Genomic DNA, 24,609 nt, shown 5'->3' with positions numbered 1-24,609 from the left:
GCAGAGGGTGAAAACGACCTGGGGAAGTATTTTTTTAGGTTCTTTTTTTGGTACAAACCAGCACCTCACAGAACGGGGCACAGGCCTGCACCAGTCGGGGGCGACACCCCACAAACTGTTAACCCTCACCACGCTGCCTGCCTAGAGGGGACCCCGAGCCATTCCCCTCTCTCTCTGTCACCTCTCACGTTCACCCTCCGCCTCCCACCCAGGTCCGCTGGTGCTCAGCGCCACTCGCCCCCTCCCGGTGCCCGGCGGGTCCTGCCCATCGCCGCCCGCGGGCGCCCCCCTGGCCGCAGGAGAGATCCCGGTGGCGCTGCGCGCTCCGTTCCCCGTCTGACTGCCGCCACCGCCTCCTTTCGGGGCGGGCCCTGGACCCGCCTGTAGGCGTTTGCGGGGGAGAAAGTAACATGGTGGCCGCTTCTTTCCCGAACGGGAGCGGCTGCGGGTCCGGCGGTTCCTGAGGAGGCGACGGACGCGGGGAGAAGCTCCGGGACTGGAGCACCGCGACCGTTGCGGCTGACAAGGGGCGCCCGGAAGCGGCTTTCGCGGGAGAGCCGGCGGCAGGTGAGCTGCGGCGGGAGGCGGGCGGGGAAGGAGGGAGGGGGCCTGGCGGTGGAGAGCGGGCGCTGGACCGGGCGGCCCCTCTGCCTCCCAGCGCCCTCTCCCCGGGGTGCGGCAGGAAGCCGGCACTGCGGCGGTGAGACCTCTCTCCTCGCTGGCCCCTTTCCTCTTCTCTTCCACCCCCGGAGGAAACTTCTCTACTCGCTGGAGCGGGAAGACGGTTCGGGGTGTTGTTGCGTCGGCGCCGAGTGGGTTCCTTGGAAGGACTCCTGTTTCTCCTTACCCCACCGTCTCTGCCTGCCCCGGCAGAGCTTCCGCGCTGGGACTCGGCCGTACTCCGCACCGCGCGGGGCCTGCAGTGCGGAGGCTTTTTACTTTTCATCATTATCATGATTATTGTTGAAAGCTCTGCTCCTGTCCGCCCCCGTTCCTCGGGGAGCGCCGGGCTGTGCGGGCAGCGCTGGGCTGCCGCTGCCGGCGGGGAGGAGGGTTTGGGGACGGAGCAGGTAGCAGGCGCTGCAGGTGAATCCCCGGGTAGCTCCCTTCCTTTTTTTATTTTTTTTTTTTTTTTTTTTCCTCTCCATTTTTCTCTCCCTTTCCATGCCCCGACTCCTCCCCTAGAACCTGGCGTCAGCGGATTTAACCCTTGCGAGGGATGGAGGGGACGCCTGGTGCGCCGTGTCTGCGGTGAAGGGTTGGTGTGTCAGGGCTGCCAGGGCTTCCTCTTATCTCTGCCGACATGGAAGATCGTGAACTGCCGTGCCATGGCTGTTAGGAGGATGCTTGAATGGCAGGGGTCGTCCCTCCTCTCCCTGCCCCGTAAATCCAGTGATAAGAGCAACATTACTAATAGTCACACTTTGTTTTGGAAGCTTAGAAGTTTCCTTCTGAAGATTAAAGAAACCAAAACCAACCGAACAAAAAAACTAGATAAGTGGAGAGCCATAACGTTTAATCAAACCTTTACTATCACCTGGGGATATCTGATGTGTCTTTGCTGCATGACCAGGTATCTATATGCCAACAGGATCTAATGACAGGATACTGCCCTTGTATGTCAGATAGGGAAAAAGTATGCGCAGATGCTGTCAGAAGCTTTGAATGTGATTTAAGATGTTTAACAGTGATGTTAATGCCAAACATGTTCTGAAGTGCTGCAGTCTCTTAAAGAGTGCAAAATCTGAACAAAATCATATTAAATCTAAGTTAAATGCCTGTTTTGTATCCCTTTTTAAAATGCAGTTTTATTGTTTGCTGTTAAGATAAGCATGTTGCAAACATGGACTGTTCTGATGGTTTCAAATTTAATGCCTGTGGCTAAACTTTTACATCTGCGTGAGGGCTTACCTTGTAAACAAACAGGACATTTCCATCATCAGCTCCTGGTGACTTCTGTAGTATTTTCTTGGTGTATTATGATGTTTTTAACTGGGCTAAATCTGGGCCTCTGGATCAATGTCAGTAACAAGAAAATTACTTGCTTGTAGTAATATTTTTTTGTGGTTTTCTTGTAAAAACTTATAAAAAGTTGGTAAAGTTTTGTATCACTCTTTTACGTTAGAAGCTTAAGGCAGGCAAACATTCTCTGTGTTCTTGGGGAAAATGTAATGATAGAATGAAAACTATGTCATACCTGTTTGGAAAAAGAAAGGATGTAATTTTTTTGTGAAAAGCAGTCATGACCAAAACTAAAGTGAGTGACCAGACTCCTAAGTCTAAAGTCCTAACTAGAGTAGTGTATATTTTTCAAATGCTTGGCACAAGGGACACAAGCTAAAAAAAAACCCACAAGAAACCCAACCTGCTAGATAGCTTGAGAACACTTATTATAAACGTGCTAGTATAAAATGTGCTAGTATAAATTTTTTGAGGTGTTGGGAGCCATGTGTTGGGTTTGTTTTTTTTTTTTTTTTTTTTTTTAGTAATGGGCTGACAGGCTCCTTTTTGGTATTCCAGTGGGTATGAAATGGCACCAATATATGTGACTTTTGACTTCTGTGTTAAGATGGCTACTAGCCCACATAGACACCTATTGCTCCTAAAATTTCAAAAATTTTGTTTAAAAATCTCAAAAATTAAGACAGGCAGTTTCATAAATACTTATGGATAAGTATAAAGTTACATTGGCTGTCCCTTCTTAGGTTAATGTTGCATTCTCTGTATCCCAAATTAAATGCAACAGGGTCTTCTTTGATCACGTCATATATTTGTTTGCTTGTTTGAAGAGTGCATGTGGGATGACTTTCTGATCAGCTTTTGTAGTTCTTTGGCTGAAAACTACCTTACTCAAGTAAAACTGGGGTATCCAAATGGTGGTGTGGATAATATCCATCTGACTGACAAGTATATGAATTCTCATTTAGAGTAGCAGTGCTGCATATTGTTGAAATGCAGTGCTTGAAGAGGTATGAAGCACTTGGTTCTTTCTTAGGTCTGCCTTTGACCAGTGGAGAATTGAATTTGGAATTCAACCTTGATGTGCTTTAATCAGAAGTGCATTCCAGTGGTAGCCTTGATGCACGTCTGGATTTGCTTAAAAGCACAATAGGAAAAAGAAAAAAGTGTCAGTAGAATGAGGTAGGAAATGTATATTGCCAGCGTTACAAGAGGAAGGTAAGGTAGCCTCTTGACCATTATGTAAGATCCAATGAGTTGTTTGTTAATCTTTTGGATAAATTTCAATGGCAGCCATAGGTGTGGTCTCCTTACTGGTTTCATGTAGCAGTGTCTGCTTTTCTGTCTCAGCCTTCTGACTGAGATACCAACAAAAAGCACCTGTAACCTTTAAATCTGGCATAATTTTGTTTAAAAGTAGCTAGCACTGTAGAAGTCTATCTGGTAGTACTTTTTTTTCCTATTCTTGCTAGCTATCCCAAGGCATAGATTACCTACCTTCAGCATTCCATTTTCTTTGTTAATGTTCAAGGTACTGAAGATCTTTATGTAGATTGACCTCTAAAATAGTTTGTGGTGATCATAGTCATAGTTATTAAATTGTGTCCCATGTGACTTGCCAGATAGCTGTCCCCTGCAGCTTATTGAAATCTGTAAAATGAGTCAGTTTCCTTTGCTGTGGAGCATGAGATCTGCTTTACTCCTGAGATGCTTCAGTCTGTAAACACCAGTTTTTGGATTTTTTTTATCTGCTTTTGAACTGTCTTGCTATAATCATCTTGCCTCTGTAAAAATTGTTGCCCTCAGTTACACAGAAATGTGGTATTGCTTCTTTCCAATTGGATAAAAATGTGGAGTTGCTGGAAATACACCACACCTATGATGGTAATGCGAATTCTTTCCATCTGTAAATTTGTGGAGATAAAAGCTTACAACTCTGACTTCTGTGCAAATGGTTATTAAAAGTAAGATGAGGTAGTTCAAAGATGTTTCTGGACTACAGCATGGGTTCTGGTGGGGTGTGACTGCTTCATGTACGTTTATTCTTGTGACTGCATCCCTCGCAAACTGTGCACCTACAGACATACTCTAACTTTTGCATTCCAAGCTGGAACAGAGCACAATGTTTTTTCTTGGTTAATATCTCACTCTACTCCTTTGTTTCTGCTTACAGGCTCTCTAAGGGTATAAATGTGGTCCTGATGATTTCTGTTTGCTTTGGCAGGCAGGAAACTTGAAAGCAGGTTTCAGAATAGCAAAGATTATAATAATGCTCTCTGTTTAGGCATATCATTCTTTGTTTTCACTTTTTTTTTTAAGAGAGTGAACTCAAGGTTGTTGATACAGAGAACAGTAAAAATGTACCCATGATTTCTTGACTAAAGGTTGGCTTGCATATCATTAAACAATTCAATCTGCTTTGTTTCAGTTAAATGCAGTGAACCAGTTTTGTCTTACGTGCTTTCATATTCACGTTTTGTGGCACTTTATTTCCTTTGCTCTTGAAAACTTTCCTAAAGAGACTTGCTGCTTTTGAAGCATCATCCAAGAGCCTGTTTTTCTTTCTAAAAGATGTTAAAAATAGTGTAAATGAGGAATTGAATTGCAAATTAAGTTGTTCACTTCTGGCAGCAAAAGCTGAATTTACAATTACAAGTCTCCAAAGTAGTAGAAGCTCTCTTCCTGCAGAAATGAAAGTGTTTTCCAATTGCGAACAAATTGCAGCTCTACTACAAAACTTAGTTTTTCACCGAGAAGGCACAGAACCCCATGGTTTTGCTTTCTCTCCAAACCTACACATTTCAGTGATAGCTTTTGCTTTATAATTAATAAGCCTTTCAGTTATTCTTAAACTGAAGTCTAGCTAGTGATGCGTTCTTCAGTGCTTTTCTTTCTCTTTGTAAGTCTTCCATGTTGAGACATTGTGTGACTGATGAACTGGTGAAAGCAAGACTTTTTTTTTTTTTTTTTTTTTTTTTCCACTTCCCCTGTTAGGCAACTCCGTGCTGCAATTCTTGGTGTCACATAACATGGCTCCAGCCCTCTTTTGTTTTTCTCTGGGGAAGAAAGTGTACTCTTACCCAGATGAAAAATCTGACACAGGTAGAAGTCTTGCGAGTAAGATATCCTCCAGTCATGTCTACAATGTATGTAAACTATATCTTACTGCTTTAAAAAGTAGTAAAAGTGTGGTTCAAGTTGCAGGAAAGCAGCAGCTGGGGAGCAGCATATGAAGAAAAAGAAGTTCAAGAATTTAATCAATGTTTCAGACAAGCAAGAAACCGAGGCAAGCCCTGAAACTTTTACAGAATCTTCATGTCAGCCTAAGATAAAGTTAGAAAAAGGAAAAATAGGTTAAGCTGTAACAACTAACTTAGCTAGTGACTCTAATAGTTGAGTGGGACTGTTGCAAAATACGAAAACCGGTGTGGCCAGTTCTCAGCAGTTGATCAGCCAGTTGTCCTTGGAACAGCAGCAGCTTACCTGGACTGGGGAGGCATTTGTACTTGTGCCTTCATTGTTTTCCTGATACTTAAGTTCTCCCAGTGACATGTGAAGTAATAAGTGACTGTAATGAGAATATAAACTTCTGGTTATCTAGGTGTGAGTGGCAGAAAGTTGTTGTGTTTGAAGGCAATATGGACTGCAGTACACTGAAGTGCGAGTTTTTTTGAAGGCATAGGCAATATCTTTTGCAGGTTTCCTGATAACAAATAATAAAATATAAGTGTGTGCTTGCCATAGGAAATACTTTCAAGGATGTAGATAGCCTGAGAAATGTTTAACGTGTGTAAAATATGTGTCTTGTACCTGTTAAGTTTCTGAAACTACCAGAAAGGAGACTGAAGAGGGGTATCGACAGTTCATTTTAAACTAGGGAGGGAGACCCATCTTTCAGCTCCATTCTTCCCCTGCTACCCACCACTTACTTTTTAGGTGGTAATTCCCAATGAAAGCCTTACTTAAGGTGCACTTGCTATTTAAAACTTCACCTCTTCCATTTTTTGTTGAAGGAACCTCTGAAATTTAACCTGTGATGTTTAGTTTTCTGAATAGGTCCTACAAACATGTATGAGTAAAATTTGGATTTGGCAATAGAAGGAAGACTGAAAATAATGGGTTTTTTTAAGCATTCTAAGCCATGAACCACTGTGATGTATAGAGCAATATGCCTCTTAGCAGTCATATCCAGGTTTGTTTTCAGTTCTGACTATTAAAAGATAAGTAGGACATAAAACAGACCACTCACTTCATAAGCATGTTACTGTCTTCTCAAAGTTATACATGTCTTTTCAAGTGTTTTCTTGAATTTTTGCAGTTAGAATAATCACTGAGATACTTGGATTTTTTCTGACCTTAAATTATTGCACAAGAATTCTTGCTTTTTTTTTTTCTTTTTTTTTTTTTTTTCTTTCAGTTATACCTTAGCCTTTAAGTAGCAAATCTCCCTGTATGGGAAACCTGTTTGTGAATTATTACCATTATCACCAAAGTTTTCTAAGACTGAGAAACTGTGTAGGCAATTTTGAAGTTGTACTGGTATAAGAAAATCACAGGTAATAATAGAACATACTTTTTAAAAATGAAAAATGGGTTTTGCTAGTGGTGGTGCACTTGCACAGAGGCTTTTATCAGAGTGCCTGCATGTTTCTGAAGAGCAGAATTCTTTTATTCAATCCTGGCTGTGCTGGTACAGTTCTTCTAGGAGTAAACCAAACTCACATTATACATAATAAAAGGAACATGTTGTTGGTAGACCAAGATGAAAGTTTACTTTCAGAAAAAGGCACACTATGTGACCCATGCTATCTTAAATAGACAGTGTCATTTCAAACTCTTACGTGTATAATGTATGTCATTTCTGCTTTGAATTTTTTTTTTTTCTAGTCTTCTTGTAAGATAATTACATGTAAAAGCCTTAAGTTCCTTTGGGTTGTGATGACTCATTCACCATGAATGTGATGACTAATGTGAATTTCAGCTTATTGTAAAGAAATAAGAACAAATCCTGTGCAAAGACTGAGTAGCTTTTCTTTCTTCTTCTGTAAGCCTCAGATATACAGTGTCTGTGTGGTTAATCTTTAAACCTCCCCTTCTTGGTCTCTTTTATCTGATTCTTCTAGAGGAAAAAAATCTTAGGTTGGTAGGTACAAAATTATCTTCTATCACTCCATGTGTATGTATCCCTCCTCTTTTTGTCTGTATGAAGTAGAGACCTGTTAAAAGTGACAGAGGAAGAAAAAAAAAAGATGTAAAACTGTTAAAGAAGGCTGTGCTGAGTCCCTTTCTTTTGAGCAGGGGCTGAAATGCTGGTGGTTCACCTCTCCTCTGACTGTGTCACTATCATCCCACATGCCTCTCCCGGGGAGCCACTGATGTGTTGAAGTGTGAGGTGGAGCAGTATCAGTGAAGGGAAAGAATTATGTCCCACTGCTGTATCCTTGGGAGCAGATTGTGGGGGCTGCCATACTTTTTTTAGTTTTTTGTTTGTTTTTGGTTTTTGTGGGGTTTTTGGTTTTGTTTTTTTTGTGGGGTTTTGTTTTGTTTTTTGTGGGGTTTTTGGTGTTTTGTGGTGTTTGGGGTTTTTTTTTGTTTGTTTGTTTGTTTGGTTTTTGTTTTTGTTTTTTTTTTTTTTTTGGCAAAAGGAGAAATTATGACTTCCACTTAACCTTGTGCAGAATGATAAGGCTTCCTTACAGAGAATCTCATGCTTGCCATACTTTGACAGCTTAGTGTTTGAGAAAAATACATATTTATACATTTGTCTGCTTAAATAGTACCTTACTAATGTTTTGTAGTCTTTCATGATTATTTTCTTCAGAAGTTCTTACACTGCACAGCATAATTTTGGTTTTCTAATGGTCTCACATTTGAAGTACACTGACAAGAGTGAAAAATGGGCTTTAATGGATTCAGATACACATTGCTTGTGAATATATATATACATATATATATATATATACATATATATGTAGGAAGATAATTGAGCACAGTAAGAATCAAGGGCTGATAGCCAAAGGCTTTTAAGTGTTGGCTTAAGTTTCTTTACAAATACTGCAGAACTCAGATTCTTAAAAAAATTTTCTTGTTTTTCTGTGTAAAAATCAAATGCTCTGATTGTCCTAGAAGTCACCAAAAAAACCCCAACAATGAAACAAACAAACAAACCTCAGTGAAGAAAAAAACCAAGAAAATACAAGTTAGACTTTCCACACAGTGACAAAACTTTCATGTATGTCGATAAAAAAGTAACAGACATAAATGTACAAATAACTTCATACAAACAATTTTTCTGTTTGTTCTGGATCTAGAGTTGTAGTCACAATGGATATTTTGAATCACTTTACATATATGTGTTCACAGATACACTGTCTGCTTGATGACTTCTGTTTGTGAATGACTTTCTGTTTCCATACTTTTAATATTTAATAGCTCTATTTAGGTGGCTTTGACCCATTTTCTTCTGGGTTTTGGAGTTGTGACAGGACTGCAGCATGGTTATGTGTCCTCAATATTCTTTACATTAGGAGAGACATGGGGGGCAATTTTTGATAGTTACTACACTTTCTTACTTTGCTATGATAGACTTTATCTAGGAACAGGAAGAGTAGCATAGATAATAATCTAAGAGCCTGTCTTTACAAAGTTTTGCTAAAACAGAACATTTACGTAAATTGAGAGCATGAAGCATACTCTTGCCCAAGCTCTTTACGCATAACTTCTGTTTGTAGTAACTTCATTGCTAGGTGACCTGCAGTGATGCAGGGGGGCTAGCTGGATGCTTTTAGCTGGATGCTTTTTCCCCATTGGCTGCAGATGTACTTATGCAAACCCTCACTGCAAAAAAAACCTGCTGCAGATCAAGATCATGGAATACTTGCTGCAGCACAGAGAGCAAAAGGACAGTCCCTCCTGTAAGATTCTCATTGCTGAAGCATAAGACCAAAACCATGAATATTCTAACTCCTGTCAAGCATGTGGTTTGGGCTTTTTAAAGTTGTCTTGGCAAAAGAGCTTCATAATGAGGAGCTGGCATGAAGATGAAAAGACAGACTTCTGAAGTGTTAATAAGCTCCTGCCAGGCTTGAAAAGCATCTGGGAAGGAACGAAAATGCTGTAATGAAAACGAGTGATTTGGGAGAGGTGTCAAAGGCCAGACAGAAATGGGAGTCATCTTGACAGCCAGGAAAGATGCTCAGTGGGGTGGGGGTGGCCTATGAGGCTCAGAAACTGTCGATGAAGCAGCCTGTGTTTGATGTGATAAAGCTGTCAGTGGCAGGACCTACAGAGAAGAATTGCATTTCTCTGCAGTGTTTTTTTTCCCCAGAAGATAAAAATAAGGGAATTCATGTTCTTCAAAGCACTGGTAGAGCCCTCAGAAGGTAATTTCAAGTGGCATATAGCTAATTGTGTCGTAGGAAGCTAACAAAAATGAAATCAAGACATGATTCTGTGATTTGGCAAAAAACTGTCACTGGACGTTCTGGCAAAAGATTTTCAATGCTAATACTTAACTATTTCTAGTAGAGAAAGCACCAAGAAAGAAAATACCTCAGAGCCTTACAGTTTACTTTGAGTAAGTTTACTGTAAACTGTAACTTCTCATATGGATTTGAAACAGAACATCTTTTCTTCTCTCACCTCTTAAAACGAAAAATTAGCCTGGCCTCACCCCAGCCAAAAAGAGGCACAGAAAAGCCCTAGAAAAAGAAGTCCAGGAGATTTGGACTTCCAGAAGGCTTAACCACTGGGCTATTGTCTCTTGCCTTTTTCTTCACTGTTTTGTTTTTGTTTCAGGCTACTATATTTGGCTTTGTTCCAATGGGGTTTCCAATTACAGAAAGAGTTCTCTAACAAAGAATGTTTCCAGGGCTGCAGATGTTTCACTCAATATATAATACCGAGTGTGTCTAACCTATAAAGCTTGCAGTGGGGCAGTAAGTGCATTTTATAAAGTACATCCCTTGCTCTGAGAATTATTATTATTACCATTACCATTGTCATGACTATTACTATAATCTTTTATTGGATTATTTTCTTTGCACCCTCTGGAGTAGTTGCTACCTTCTGTTATATGAAAGAACAGTTTGGGTATAATACTTATGAAACAAGAATAAACTGGTTTATTGAATGAGTCTGGCTGGACTGCTTCCTGATTATCATTCTTCTCTTCTCACATCTTTTCCATTTCTGTTTTCTGTCCTTGGCAAGAGAACTTAATTTACTGGTACCAAACTTGCCTTCACTGATTCCAGCTGCTTCTCCTCCGGACTCTAAAGGCCACTTGAGAGTTTGTTTTTGGCCTCACATATTTGTAGCTGTTCCATTTCTATTCTACTGGACAACTTGAAGTTATTGTACAATAGGAAAACTTGAATTGTTTGGTATGGTAGAAATTGTCTGGAGTCTGGTTCTTTTTTTTTTTTTTTTTTTTTTTTTTTTTTCTTTCCCCTGTTGGATTTATTTGAGGGGCATTTTCATACTTCTGAGCATCATGGGTCACAGGGTCCATTAACCTAGTGGTGTTTTCAGTCATTTGTAATTCATAAGTAGCTGTTCAAATTGGTATCACAAAACTTTCCTTCTGCAAGTTTTGTTATGCTGCTATCACAAAACTGCTTCTTAAAGTTTTGTTATGTTTGATACAGTAATTTAAATCATAACATCATGGCCCCACTGTTGGGGGCAGTGATAGATTGATTTTTTTTTTTTTTTTGATTGTCAGAAAAACAAATTAATTTTGTGTGCTTTCCAAATAATTCAAATTTATTGAATATCAAGCTGAAAATTTGTGACTAGTTTCCCTTCTTCCTTTGATAATGTTTTGCATACAGGACAGGAGAACATATAAAATGCAAAGACAGCTCAGGGTAATGGGCAATGATACATTGTTTTAAAATGTTCTCCATTTGTTTCTAAAACATATTGGAAAGCTGTAAGGCCTCTTCGGAAAAAAAAATTGATGCTTCAATGGTGAACTGTGTATGGTTTACAAAACTAGAGAATTACTGCTGTATAATCATTCCTTATTCTGATACTGGATTTGCAAAAGTCAGTTTATTTCCTCACCACCTCTTCTTCATATGAAGTATGCTTTTGCATCATTTCAAAGCCCATGGTCTGGAATTGAAAAGAGTAACTAAGTTGAAAGAATACAGAGATGTCTTTCACATTAAATGGATGGTGTATTTTTTTAGTGTCTCTTGTGAAAATGTCACAGATCCCCCAAACAAGATACCAAATACTTGTCTTAGTCAAGTTTTAAAGATTTATGGATATCTTGATCCATAATGGAAATTATAGTTAAAAATATGAAAAAGATGTTTTCATTTGACCTGTGTTGTTTTAGTCTTTGGTCCTAAAGTTTTAAGTATGTTTGCTAAAGTGATGTTAAGATTTTTTTTTTTAATTTGATTTTTTTTTTTTTTAATTTAATCTATTTATAAAATACAGGTTTTTTTCCCCAATATTAATTGTAGGGCTCTGTTGGAATTTCAGTAGCTTAAAGCAGAAGTGATTTTTTTCTCAAACTTTGGCAGTTTGTATACATCTGGTGCTCTGAGAACTGTTTTTCTGTACAGGTGAGGGAAAAAAAAAAAAAAAGACAGCTGCTCCATCAAATTGTTTCTAGCCTTGGTGCCTTTGCTTCCATAGGAATTTCTTACCTGAGGTGATTTGATGTGGTGTTTCAATTGTAGTGCTAATGCCTGTTTGGAAGGCTTTATAAGACTTTGTCAGGGAGCTGGTTACATTCATTTTATGACATATTTATGTTTGGGTGCTGTCAGATCTAGTACAACTAGTATATTTTTTTCTTTGAATATGGGCAAATTTGCCACACTTCAGCTATTTGAACACAAAATTTGCAATACCAGACCTTGGAGTACAGTTAACTGATAAAAGCCATTCTATGGCAATACTTCTTTAAATGTAGTTGGCAACCCTTTTTCCCTTCATCTTGTCCTGAAGATAATCTTCATGTAGATTGTAACCTCTTTCAATTGTTCAGCCATCACATTTGCAGATATTAACTTGAGAATTGCTATGAAGGAATGGTCCTATGTTTGCGTGTGTGAATGTTCAGGTCCAGTCACGGGTGACATCCAGACACTCCATTTCCACAGCTGTTGTGTAAGACAGGTCAACTGTGGGCATTGTATGCCTATGAAGTTATTTGCAACTCTAGTTTTTCTAATATGCATGTGATTTAGTTAAGTAACTGTAACTGTTATTTAATTGCATAATTTGTGACTGTGATATTTATTCAAAAAAAGAGAGTCTTTAAATGCAGCCTAGGAATTATTTTTCTGAAGTTACTGTCAGCGGCTAATAATCTCTGGAATACTTTCTTTTCTGTTTAAATCCTTATCAGTCCTAATGGTATGCTTCAAGCATACCATTAGTGCTTCCTTACCTTGTCTTTTGTTGTGGTGTGTGTATATATATATCTGTGTATATGTACTCATGGTATGTTCTTATGCACAATAAAAGGTGTTTTGTAGAACTCTTGTACAGATGTGTCCATGTTACTGCCTTGTGTGTGGCTGATGACATGTTAAACATTTGATAACATTGGTTCATCTGAACTCATTTAACACAGTTGAATAATCCAGACTGTAGTGTTCTACTCTTTAGTAAACCATCTGTGATGCATACACAAGATCTGATTTCTGCAATCCCACATGCACTGAACTGAAATGTCTTAGCTGAAGTTCCACAGTTACCTAAGTAGAAATGGACTTGCTTAACAGTGAGTGTGGTATGAAGAGTCATACTGAAGCAAGTGACAGTCATAAAGATGTGCTGGAAGGTACAAGCAACTGGAGTGTAAGGTCACTGGGAACCTTTTGTGTATACCTCAGTACACTATGATTATCAAATGGCACTATCTGTGTCTTTTTTTGAAAAAGCTGTTTATATTTTAGCTTGTGTGGGTATGTAAGTGTGCTAGAATCATAGATTATATCTGTATTTTGGGTTGTTTTTTTTTTTTTTTTTTTTTTAAGTCTGAAGTTTCCATTGCCATGTATAGTCTGTAAGTGCATTGCTTTTCAAAGTGGCTTCAAGTAGTAACTTCCATGTCTTGAAGGCTACTTAAACAAAGAAAATTTTAGGCAATTAGAACAAAAGCAATCATTCTGTTTTACTGAATACAGTTAACATTGAGAAACTCCTTCACTGTGTTTATTTTTCTGCTATGAAATACAACTGGGGAGTAGTTAAAAAACAGGCCCAAACAATGCAAGAGTACTGATGGAGGTGCAGAAGAGCTTGCCAAGCCTCTCTACATCATTTATCAACTGTCTTGGTTAACAGGGAAGGAAGGAAGGAATCTCTGAAGTGGATGAGTGAAGGTTTGCCAGTGTGATGCCCCGACACCAGAAGGTCTGCAGGGAAGGTTTGGGGTTCTACTGGCCTGTCAGCCTGACCTCAGTGCCTGGAAAAATTATGCAGAGGGTTCATCTCGAGTCCTCTCACACAGCAAGTGCAGAACAGCCAGGGGATCAGGGCCTGCCAGAGTGGATTCAGGAAAGACAGGTCCTGTTTGACCATCCTCATCTTGTTCTGTGACTGGGTGACCTGCTTAGTGAATGACAGAAATGCTGTGGATGTTGTCTGCCTGGACTTTAGTAGAGCCTTTGGCACTGTCTCTCACAGTGTTCTAAAAAAGCTGGCAAATCATGGCATAGACAGGGGTGTAAAACGGGTTCTGTGGCCAGGCTCTGAGAGCTGTAGCCAGTGGAGTTAAATCCAGTTGGTGGCCTGTCACTAGTGGTATGTCCCAGGGCTCAGTTTTGGGGCCTGTCTTCTTCAATAACTTTATCAACAATCTAGATGAGGGGATTGAGTGCTTCCTCAGCAAGTCGCAGATGATACGAAGTTGGATGGGAGTGATGACCTGCATGATGGTAGGAGGCTCTACAGAGGTTCCTGAACAGGCTGGATCAATGGGCCAAGGCCAGTTGTATGAGGTTTAGCAAGGCCAAGTGCTGAGTCCTGCACTTTGTTCACAGCAACCTCATGTAACACTACAGGCTTGGGGAGGAGTGGCTGGAAAGCTGCCTGGTGGAAAAAGACCTTGGAGTGTTGGTCAATACGCGGTTGAATATGATCCAGCAGTGTGCCAAGAAGGCCAAAATCATCCTGGCTTTCATCAGAAATAGAGTGGCCAGCAGGAGAGGGGAAGTGATGTTGCCCCTGTACTCAGCACTGGTGAGACCACACCTCAGATGCTGTGCTCAATTCTGGGCCCCTCACTACAAGAACTGAGCCCCTCACTAGAAGAACTCCAGCACTGAGGTGCTGGAGTGAGTTCAGAGGAGGGCAGCCAAGCTGATGAAGGGTCTGGAGAACAGGTTCTATGAGGAGAGGCTGAGGATGTTGGAAATGTTTAGTTTGGAGAAGAGGAGGCTGAGAGGGAGACCTTATCATTCTCTACAACTACCTTAAAGGAGATTGTAGTAAGGTGGGGGCTGACCTCTTCTCTCAATTAAATAACAATAGGACTAGAGGAAATGGCCTGAAGTTGCATCAGGGAGGTTTAGGCTATGGAGATGGTGGAGTAATCATCCCTGGAAGTATTAAAACACTGTGTAGATGAGGCACTTCAGAACATGCTAGAGGGGGCATGGTGGGAATTTTTTTTTTTCTTTTTTTTTTTTTTTCCTTTCAGGTTGACAGCTTTAGCATTTGAGTTTAGATTTGATTTTTATAAACAGTCCCAGAGGCAGAACTCTTTAAGTATCGAAATCCTCATTGCTGGTCAAACATGCTAAGTTCAGACCTCCAGGTTCTACTGTCTCCTGTCACAAGTAACTAAACTTTATGGTTTCTGATTTAAGATCACCTATTTTTGCAAAAAATTGCTGATTTTTAAAATCAACATAATCAGTTTCCTCACACCAACTTTGTCATACATTTATCTTTACTACTGTTCCAAAATGCTATGTAGGTTTTTTCTTGTTTTCAAGGTGTATAGTGACAGGATAAGGGCCAGCAATTTTAAACTAAAAGACAGTAGGCTTAGGTTAGAAAGTAGGAAGACATTTATTACCCTGAGGGTGGTGAGTAACTGGCAGCATTTCCCAGAGAAGCTGTGACTGCCTCCTGGCTGGAAGTGTTCGGGTTGGATGGGGCTTTGAGCAACCTGGTCTAGTAGAAAGTGTCCTTGACTATGGCAAAGGGGTTGAATTTGGTGATCTTTAACACTCTGTTACAACTCAAACCATTCTGTGATTCTAGTATTTGAAATGTGTACAGAAGGAAGGCCCTCCTTGCTGTGTATGACAGTGACTTAGCTTCTTCCAACACATTTAGAGATACTTACAAATCTTGCCTTAATTTCTTGCTGTTTTAATTTTTAATAAGTATTTGCTACTGCTTTATCCCAAGAACCTTGCTCCTTTGCGGTTGACGTACTTTAAGTGTCTAACAGGTGTGCATATTATGTAATGCTTTAAGTGTGATTGAGAGTCATTTCCAAAGCCATAATTAAAAAGAAATTCTGCACTGGTTGCTGTGGTATAAACTTAAGCATCAATGACAATTCTTCTATACAAAAGCAAAACATTGTTCTTGCCACCCCTTCACCAATGATGTTATTTAGTCTCAGGACAAGGTAAAAGAATAGTTTGTATGAAAACTCAGAGCTGTCCTTTTTCTACCACAGCAAGGAAAGTTTCTCTCTGATTTTTCAGAAAAGTAAACTTTGCCTTCCCTTTCTCTCTTCTGATTAGTTCACTGGAAATAATAGAAAAAGCTGCCTTATCAGCTGCACAGTTGACTTGGTTATGCAGCTTATGAAATTTTGTACTGGGGAGTAGGATGCCTGTGGTAAGTAGTCCTTGTGTTGTCTGTGGAGTTTTGTCTTAGTACAGTGGTTGAAAAATGAAGTAATATATCTCACTCAGATTGTAGCCACAAAATTTTCCAAGTGTTGCAGATAACCTCCTGACACACTTTCTTGTGCCCATCAAGTACAGTCTTTCTCTGTAAAATTATTTTAGCAAATCAAGTGTCTTCCCTGATCTTTAGGCCACTTTATTTCAGGAATTTGTCTTGGAGCAGAGTGCATATGCATGTTTCTTTTAAATTCTTTACTGCCAATATCCAAATGTAATTCACTTGCAAAAGTAAGTATTTTTGGAGAAGTCCTGAGTTGTGTTTAACATCTGCCTTGCTTAAGAAACTGTGCCAGCTATTTACAAAACACATGTTTCAGCCACAGTGCACAAAAAGTACTGAAGTTATTTATTCAGTCTGTAATAAAACTTATTTCCTATGCAGCCTGGTTATAAAAATATTTTAAGTTATGAGGAAGTATCCCGTCTTGTCTAAGTTCTTCAGTCATCTGCATATGCACGCTATAGGCTTACACACAGCGAGCGAGCACTTGGTCAGTAGTAGGTTTTGGGCACTGTCAGCATCTGAAAGAAAATGCAAGTGAGTTTAATGAATTGCAAAGTCACATGTTTGTCAGTAATCACTTGCAAAATCAACTTTATAATTGCAGTCCTTTCACCATCTGTTCACTAGTATCACTAGTACTTTTAGTTAAATGTCTTTCTGGACTTTGATTACATTTATAATAGGCTGAAAAAGCTCTATGGCTTTATTTTTATTTGTGATTTAGGGTCAAGAATATTTTAATTGAGTCTTCACATGGTTACTGAAGAAAAAGGTCATTGATTATAGGAGTTGGTCTTTCTTACACAGAACCATTAAAAAGCCATCTGCCTTTTCAAGGGGGCATAGTAAAAGGTAATACAGTTACTTCAGTGCTACTTACTGCAGTTTGTGTTTCTTCAGTTGTAAGTTCAATTGTGTTTTTACTACAAAATTGCCTGCCATGTCTCTGATCTTAGGCTTTTACTGATTTGATTTAATTTTTTCTCCAGTGGACAAGTGAGAGAAGAGTTTTGGAACTAGTAGCATTTCTGTAAACACAGTTTAACTCCATTTCAGAGATTTCTGAGATGAAAACTAAACTTGAGAAAAACTTCTTTCGATTTGTGTATAGTATGTTGTGAGGTTTTTTTTCAGGTAGTAGCATGCTCGTGGATGAAGAAATAGGAGACTTTTGAGACCATTGTGATTTTTTTGGGTAAAGGCTAGGTGTACTAAATGCTTGCTGATTTGTAGTTTAGTGTCTTATATTTACAAAGCTACTGCATTAAAGAAGACACCCATGGCTTAATTAAGAGCTGTTACTTTAAGGCCTCTTTTGAGAGATCCTGAAACTCTAAATCTTTCTGAAGCCGGAGAATAAATTCTTGAAGAGCTGAGTTATACTGATTACTTGAAATCTTATTTCCCTTATCCTTCTGGAGATGGAACTATTTTCCATCTCACTTAGAGGACTTAGGACATTTTGAAAACTCACTAGATGTGCTGACATATGAGGCTTCTGTGCCAAGCTTCTCAGCTGAATTCTCTGGTGACTGAATTTTGTCTGCCACATATTACATAGAGTTTCTGTGAAGTAAAATATAGCCATGGCTTAGAGAAAAATATAAAATCATAGATATAAGTGTATTCTCTGTAGCAACTAGTTGCAACAGTTTTATTGATTGCCACTGTTAAAAATTTGGGAATGGACTCTCTTAATTTGCATTCTAACCTTCAAAAACCTTTATTTTTTTTTTTCCCCCTCTGTTTACCCTGGAAAGCTAAATTTTTACTTTAAGAAACTTTCAGGGGTAACATTAGCTCAATTCCAGGAACTGCAGCTGTGATTATAAATACAAACTGGTGTGAGATTTTTGACATTTTATGCTGTTATCTTCACTGTTTTATTTCCTAGTCTGTGTGATAAAAGTAAGCATGGGCAATGATTTTAATGTCGCATTGAGAGAACATGATACTCAGCTATGTGAACATGTAGCAGGTAATAAAAGGCTGGATCATTTAACAAAGATTTTGTTTTTTAAAATAAAAACATTTATATGATGCCAACTATTTTGCTATTTTTAGCAGCTTGATCCTGTAATTTGGTTTCACATATGTCAAGTGCAAACAGTGCTCCCTGGATTACAAGGTACTCTGGTGTAGGACTTTGTTTTAAGGAGAACAGAGAGAGTTTGGTTTATTTATTTCTTTAATTTTGTTTGGGTTTTTTGCAGCTCTTTGAGCAAGTCCAAGCATTTGAGAGGCAAGCTGAAACATCTTAGACTTCACAGTTTTATGATTAATCCTCTGCAAGTCAGTGCTGCTGCTGAAAGGGACATACTGTAGTTGCTTTTGTGCTGACACAGTGAATTGTTGGAGAACTGCTCTGGTTGAACTCTGAACAGTCCCTGCCAGAGTTCAGCTGGAGCAATTAGGTGTTCCAGTTAATTACATGGTTGTACAAACTGTGGTTCTGGACAAAAGGGAAGGTGTGAATGTGCAGTGGCAGTATGAGGAAGCACCAATTGACACAAGATTAAGTTGAAGCCATTACCCTAGCATTTCGTGCTGATTTGCTTACATGTAAAAGACTTTTTCACTCATTCCATGTTGTTTAAGATAGTAAGAGGGGTAAACTGCTTGCTGCAAGTTCTGAGGCTGAAAGTGATTCAGAAGCCTCACAAGTGGCTATGGCTTTGGAGTAACGTTCTTGTTTTTCAGGAGACCTAAACACAGAGCACCTGACAAATATGATAAACCTTTTATTGTTAACGTTGATACATCATATAGTTTAGGTCTGCTTACTCAGTCATGTGAGTAGCTGTCCCATGACTTTTCCCTTTTCAGAGGAGCTGGACACTTCTGTGTCCAGGATCTCTGTTTAGAGATTACCCTACAGATCGTGTTAGTGAAAGTGTTCAGAGGACACTGAAGTAATGCTGTGAAGGGCATAGTAGAAAAATACTGCAGAAGAGTCTTTTGAGCAGCATAGATATTCTTCTTTCAGGTTTGAAAGTATTTGAAAAGTTTTCTTTTCAGTGTTAGAAGATAAAAAATTGAGTGAGTGGGAGTATAGATATACTACAGATTTGCATAGTTATTTCCCTTTCCCTCCCTACTTTCACCTCGTGTTACAGCACCTTGTAATATAATGATGGGCACCTAAGTTGTGTGATCTTACAATAAGATTTCTTAGCAAGGGTGCAGGATGAATAACTGCAACTCCCTTCAGCTGAAGGCTCAGAATGCTTTCAGTAACAAGTTTTAGAAGTCTTGTAATGTGTAAAGATGGAAAATAGCTACTAATATAATTTCAGTGTGAAAGAGAAGGGTAGGAACAGGAGGACAAATGAGGCTGCAGGGAATATGATTATACTGTCTGTGCCAAACCACCTTTCTGTTAGCAGAGGGCAATGTTTCTGCAGTTATCAGACCAGGAGATTCTAAATACAAGAAACTTCAGTTTTGGTGTAGTTATTATTTAATAATATGCATAGATTACCTTTCCTTGGTAGGTGGGACTTTGGCAGCTGTGTCAATCTTATTTTCAAAGCTTGTAATCAGATTCCCTGTCTTGATTATCTTTCTAGATGGAATCCCCAGAATCAAGGTGATACAAACGTGGGTACCTAAAATAAGGTGGTCCATGGGTCCCTGAAGTATTCGGATTTATTGTTTAGCAAGTGCTGTTTAAATATTTCTTACAGAACTTTTTAAAAAATAGGTATTTGATGGGATCAGGTACTTGAAATAGTGAAATTTGAGCATAGTCTGTCAGCTAGTTTGCTTTTAAAAGAAACTTTTGTTTCACCACTTAAAAATCATATGCTTTGTGAACATCACTGGCACTGGGAGGAAAACTTTCCAGATCTAGAATATGCAGCTGAGCAGTATACTGCCTGATTAGCTGATGAGATGTGGGTTTGGATGTGTGATTTTTGTAAATGACTTCCATATGTTACAGTTGCCAGCTGCGTGTCTCATTGCTGTGTTGTTAGGTCTAGATTATGAAACAAAATGGATGAAATGTGCAGAAGAGAAAGCAGTGAGCCTATACTTGAAATTGTTCTCACAAGAAAAAAAAAAAGCCCAGCACAATTCTGTATTTGCATTGCTCACTTAGCAATGACAGAAAAGTATAGATGCTTTTATGTAGGGTACTTGCATTAGTTTTTAGCCTGGAAAAGCTTGAAGGGTCTAGTAACTAAAAGCTAAGCAAGTTTCTGTGTGGCTGTTGAGTTGGGAGCTTTGAATTCTTCTTTAACTTATCTTAAACTTCCTTTTGCTAAAACATTACTAGTTTTACCGTGCTAGAACTGAAATCCAATTACTAACAGTACTATCTTTTTGAGTAGCAGAAATTGATGTTTATTTTGGAGTTTCCCCAGAATTGTGAAAAGATCTCTATGTAGGACTTTTTTTAATTTGCAAGAATTTCTTTAAATGTTTTAATTTGTCCTACTTGTTGATGGAAGGGGTTTAGTCTGAAAGCAGAGCATCTGATTGATTCCTCTGTCTTTATTTTTCCCAGGAAATACTGACGAAACCATGATAGAAGACAAAGGTCCACGAGTGGCTGACTATTTTGTAGTGGCTGGACTCACTGATACAGATACTGCAACCCTCCTGGACCAAGAAATAAGCAGACATGAAACAAAGTCAACTGGTCCAAAGGCTCCAATTACTGACATTGCTGTGATAATTAAATCAGCTGGTGAAACTGTCCCAGAGGGATACACCTGTGTTGAAGCCACCCCTACAGCCCTTCAAGCCAACTTAAACTATGGAAGTCTAAAGAGTCCTGAACTTTTTCTTTGCTACAAGAGAGGCCGGGACAAGCCACCCCTTACTGACATTGGGTGAGATTTCTATAATAATTCAAGTTGCTACTTCAGCCATGTTCAAATCTTGCTCTTCACAGATGATGATGAAAACAGAAGTGAGAACTTTTAAAACCTATTGTCATTGATAATCTTTGACAATATGTGTTGCTTATCGTGGTGTATCTGTGTAGTATTTTCTTACTGAAATAAGTTGCAAAAAATGTCAGCCTTCTAGTGAATTTGTCTTTTTAAAATTAATGATAATGTCACTTTAAAAATTACAATATACATTAATGTATATATGGAGACAGAGGTAGATGAAGCAAATCAAGTATAAGAAATTAAGTTCTCTGATGCAGTTTTATGAAAGGTGAGAGAATAGTACAAAATTAATTTATAGAAATGGCATAGTGCTAATCAAAAAAACCCCATGCTTAACAGTTAAGTGATTACTTGAGAAAACAAAAATTACCACTTTGATGCTTTTTTATGTCTGAGTCATAAGTTCCTAAAGAGTTACTAGTACAGTGGTTGAAAACCTTAGATATTATTAGTGTTCTCTGCTTAATAAATGAGGGGGGCAACCAGGCAGGGAAGCTCTGAAATAATTTTGTTTCTCATAAAATACTGAGTTTAATGTAACTATTTAGTACCAAGATCACAAAATTGCCCCAAGATATTGAAGTGGTGAATATTATAATCTATGCTTTTAGCACACTGAGGTAATGCTCCGTCTGTAACAATTCATACAGCACCATGATATTGTCTAAATTGCTCCAGGTAGCACTTCTGATGGATACATATATTGTAAAATTACAGGGGATGTAATGTAGAGAACACATAGAGCATGAGTGAAGGGAACTGTTAAAATGATGGCACAATAAGGAATGTATGTGTTTTATCTTACTTAATTTTTAATAGTAAAATAAAACACTTACATCTATACGTAAGCTGTAATAAATTTAGTCACTTTGATTTTTAAGTTTAAGCATGTCAGACACGAGGTCTACATAGCACACTTTTGACCTACGGTTTGAATAACTCCTGACAAGTAGAGTCCAGTCAGGAAGAAACTGATAGTGAAATCTTAGTAATGAAGTTACTTGCATGGCAAGATTTCTGTTCCAAGGATTATGGTTCCAGTTGTATAATTAACCTGCTATGTTCTCATTTAGTCCACCTTGATCCTCTAAACTATATTCTAATAATCTTCAGCGAAACTGATTTTTCAAATAATTTTTTTCCGTGTATATGACTCATACTGTAGGATTTGTTACAATGGGATTTGACAGTGTAGAATTGGAGTATGAAGTTATTTTTTGGGTGGTATGTCAATCTTCAGTGAGTTTTAGCTAAAAGAAGAATTTCTGGAGGGAATGATTCCTCAAAGGGATCCCTGAACCATCAGTCTTCAGCGTGTGTGACTTTATTGTACTGACAGCTAGCACATGTTTATTTTCATGGCTCCCACACCTTGTAGAACTTGAATGCCTGGCGAGATTTCATAGTGAATGCCTGATAAACAAAAGAGGCAAATAGTTGGCTGGCTAGCAGAGATAGTTTTTAAAGCTGTTGGAAAACGGTGGTGTTTATTCTGTAGTAGCATTTATTCTATATTTTGTTATACAGAGATCTAGTTAGGGTGTCACACCTAACAAATCATGGCAGGCTTTTCAGTCTGAGCAATGATGCATATGAAAGTTTCCCCCCTGCTGTTTTGCAGCCATGTGCAGGAGATGATTAGAGCAAGTTGTTTGCTTTTTCATGTGGATTTCATTGTGTTCAAATGGTCATGGAGTTTGGGCAAGAGATGTGTTTACAGTCTGAAAACTGGTTTGTGCTGTTCTCTAATCTTTTAATTTAAAAACCAAACATGAAAGAATATTTTATCTTCGATCCTTAAATACCCAATAAGTCAGCTGGTGTGCTGACTGGAGGTAGTACATAGGGGAAAAATTATATGCCTTGAAAGAGAAAAATCCATAGTCTTCTGTCCCAGATGTATGCATATATTTATATAAAGGTGACTTATCTTACAGTCAGAGCATTCATACAATTTGTGAAAAGTGTTTGTGTCTCTTTCAGGATTATTTTTAGGGAAACTGATTACACAAATGCTGTTTGAAGGGGGATGAGAGCATGCTATACTGATTCTCTGCCATTGTCCTTATGTTCTGTATTTCTGTGCCCTTCATCCTCTTTCCTTCCTATTCTTCCTCTGGTTTTTAAGTTGAAATATCAGTAAGCTGCTGGAATGACTTCTGATGTAGGTGTTCACTTACATATATTTAGGCCATGTACAGTGCCTCTAGATGTTGCATTTGCTGTGGCTGGTTTTGGTTGGAAAAATGAAGGTTTGATCCTAGGACAAGAGATCTCTGAGGTCCTTTCCCTACATAGCGGTGTAAAATGTAGTATCTGCAGCTTATGTGTCTATAAATAGCTGAGCTACTAGTCATTCTGTTGCCTTCCTAACTGATATTTTGGCTGATGTTCCAGAAATAGACAAGGACTGAGATTTGAGAATTGTTTTGGTTTAGGCGGCAGTGAGACTTTGAAACAAGATCTTTGTCTTACACCTGAGTTATGGTTATGGTAGAGTTCTAGCACTTGATTCTTAAATGGAACAAAACCTAATAGGAAAATGCTTTTGGAGTGTATGTGGTTTTGCAGTTTGTAACCCTTACTGTAGAAAGGACATCAGACTTCTTGTCTGAAGCAAAGGTTCTTTTGTTACTGAGTAGTGCAAAAGTTAGGTAAAGTGCATTGTGTAAGTAAAGGAATACTGGGGCTTTTTTAAACTGGTATGGGAAGCTTTGTTTTGGTTGGTGATACCATGCCAAGGATCCATCTCACTGTGCATTCTGGTTTGTGAAAATACCTGCAGGACTATTGATTGAACATATGTTTTTCTTTGCTAGAGATGTATTTAAAAAATGAAAGTTGACTCAAATTTCAAGACGCATAATAGGAAATGGAAGATGTTCTTCACAGCCAGCGTTTTCTGTTGTTCCTTAAATCCCACCGGTGTGAAAACTGCAGTTGGGTGTTTTAAACAGCTTTGGATAATAGTGATGAAACTGATAACTTGTATGCTTAGACAAGTAATAATAGTGGTAGCAGTAGAAATAAAATATAAGTCAATCTTTTCCCTCTGCTTAACACAGTGTTTATCTGTCCCTCCTCCTGTCTAGTATATTTTTTTTTTTGTTCCTCTGTTCATATCTTGCATACTGCAAGAGTTGTTACAGTTATTTTGTATAAGAACTGTTAGATGCAGAAATGTGGCTGGACCTAGAGGAGAAGTCAATCTGGGGAGCAGCCTCACACAATACAATTTGCAATTTGCAATTTGCAGTGCACCTATTTTGAAATTGTTATCCTGTAGCAGAGTTTTCTGTGGTTCAATGTTTTTAGCTCAACAGCTGCAAGAAGGTAGCATCTTTTTTCTAAACTCTGTTATCTGATGTATCAAACAACACCTTTAAATCAGTAAAACTGGTCATGAGAAAACTTCCTTGTACAATGTGAAATAGCCTTATGAAGAGGTAATAAGATTTTTTGTTCTTTGTAAGAAAGACCTGTAGGCTACATTTTCCTTGAAATGAAACTTTACGCTAAAGTAAATAAAATAATGTAGCAAATAAAGCACGCTTAGGATCCAAGACCAAGGTATAAACTCTTAAATTTTCTTAAATTCAGTGGTCAGGAAATGGTACTGGTGAGAGTTGCTTTTTTTTTTTTTTTTTTTTTTTTTTGCTTTTGATGGGAAGTATTTGTGCTAGGCTGGTTTAAAACCTGAGATAACACATTGTCTTAAATACAGCAGGAGGGTGAGGATCAGACTATTTACAACTATTTACAACTGACTATTATTGAAGGCAGGAATAATGTTCTCCATGAACTAGCTGCATAAATTTATATGGCAGTCTGATAGCTG

At 38.7% G+C, this 24,609-nt stretch overlaps 1 protein-coding gene across 2 annotated transcripts in view; it reads left to right on the top strand.

Annotated features, from left to right (window-relative positions):
- Positions 1-428: 428 nt before the first annotated feature.
- Positions 429-24,609, top strand: part of DENND4C (DENN domain containing 4C) — a 70,728-nt gene continuing 46,547 nt past the window's right edge. For both annotated transcript variants that reach the window (XM_071731317.1, XM_071731316.1), the window contains exons 1-2: positions 429-567; positions 20,378-20,705. In XM_071731317.1, the coding sequence (XP_071587418.1) occupies positions 20,395-20,705 (311 nt within the window). In that variant the 5' untranslated portion in view covers positions 429-567; positions 20,378-20,394. The remainder of the gene's footprint in view (positions 568-20,377; positions 20,706-24,609) is intronic.

Source organism: Heliangelus exortis, chromosome Z, assembly GCF_036169615.1.
Source record: "Heliangelus exortis chromosome Z, bHelExo1.hap1, whole genome shotgun sequence".
In the NCBI taxonomy this organism is placed as follows: domain Eukaryota; kingdom Metazoa; phylum Chordata; class Aves; order Apodiformes; family Trochilidae; genus Heliangelus; species Heliangelus exortis.
Note: the sequence above shows the minus strand (reverse complement) of the source record. Positions and strands in the feature narration are given on the sequence as shown.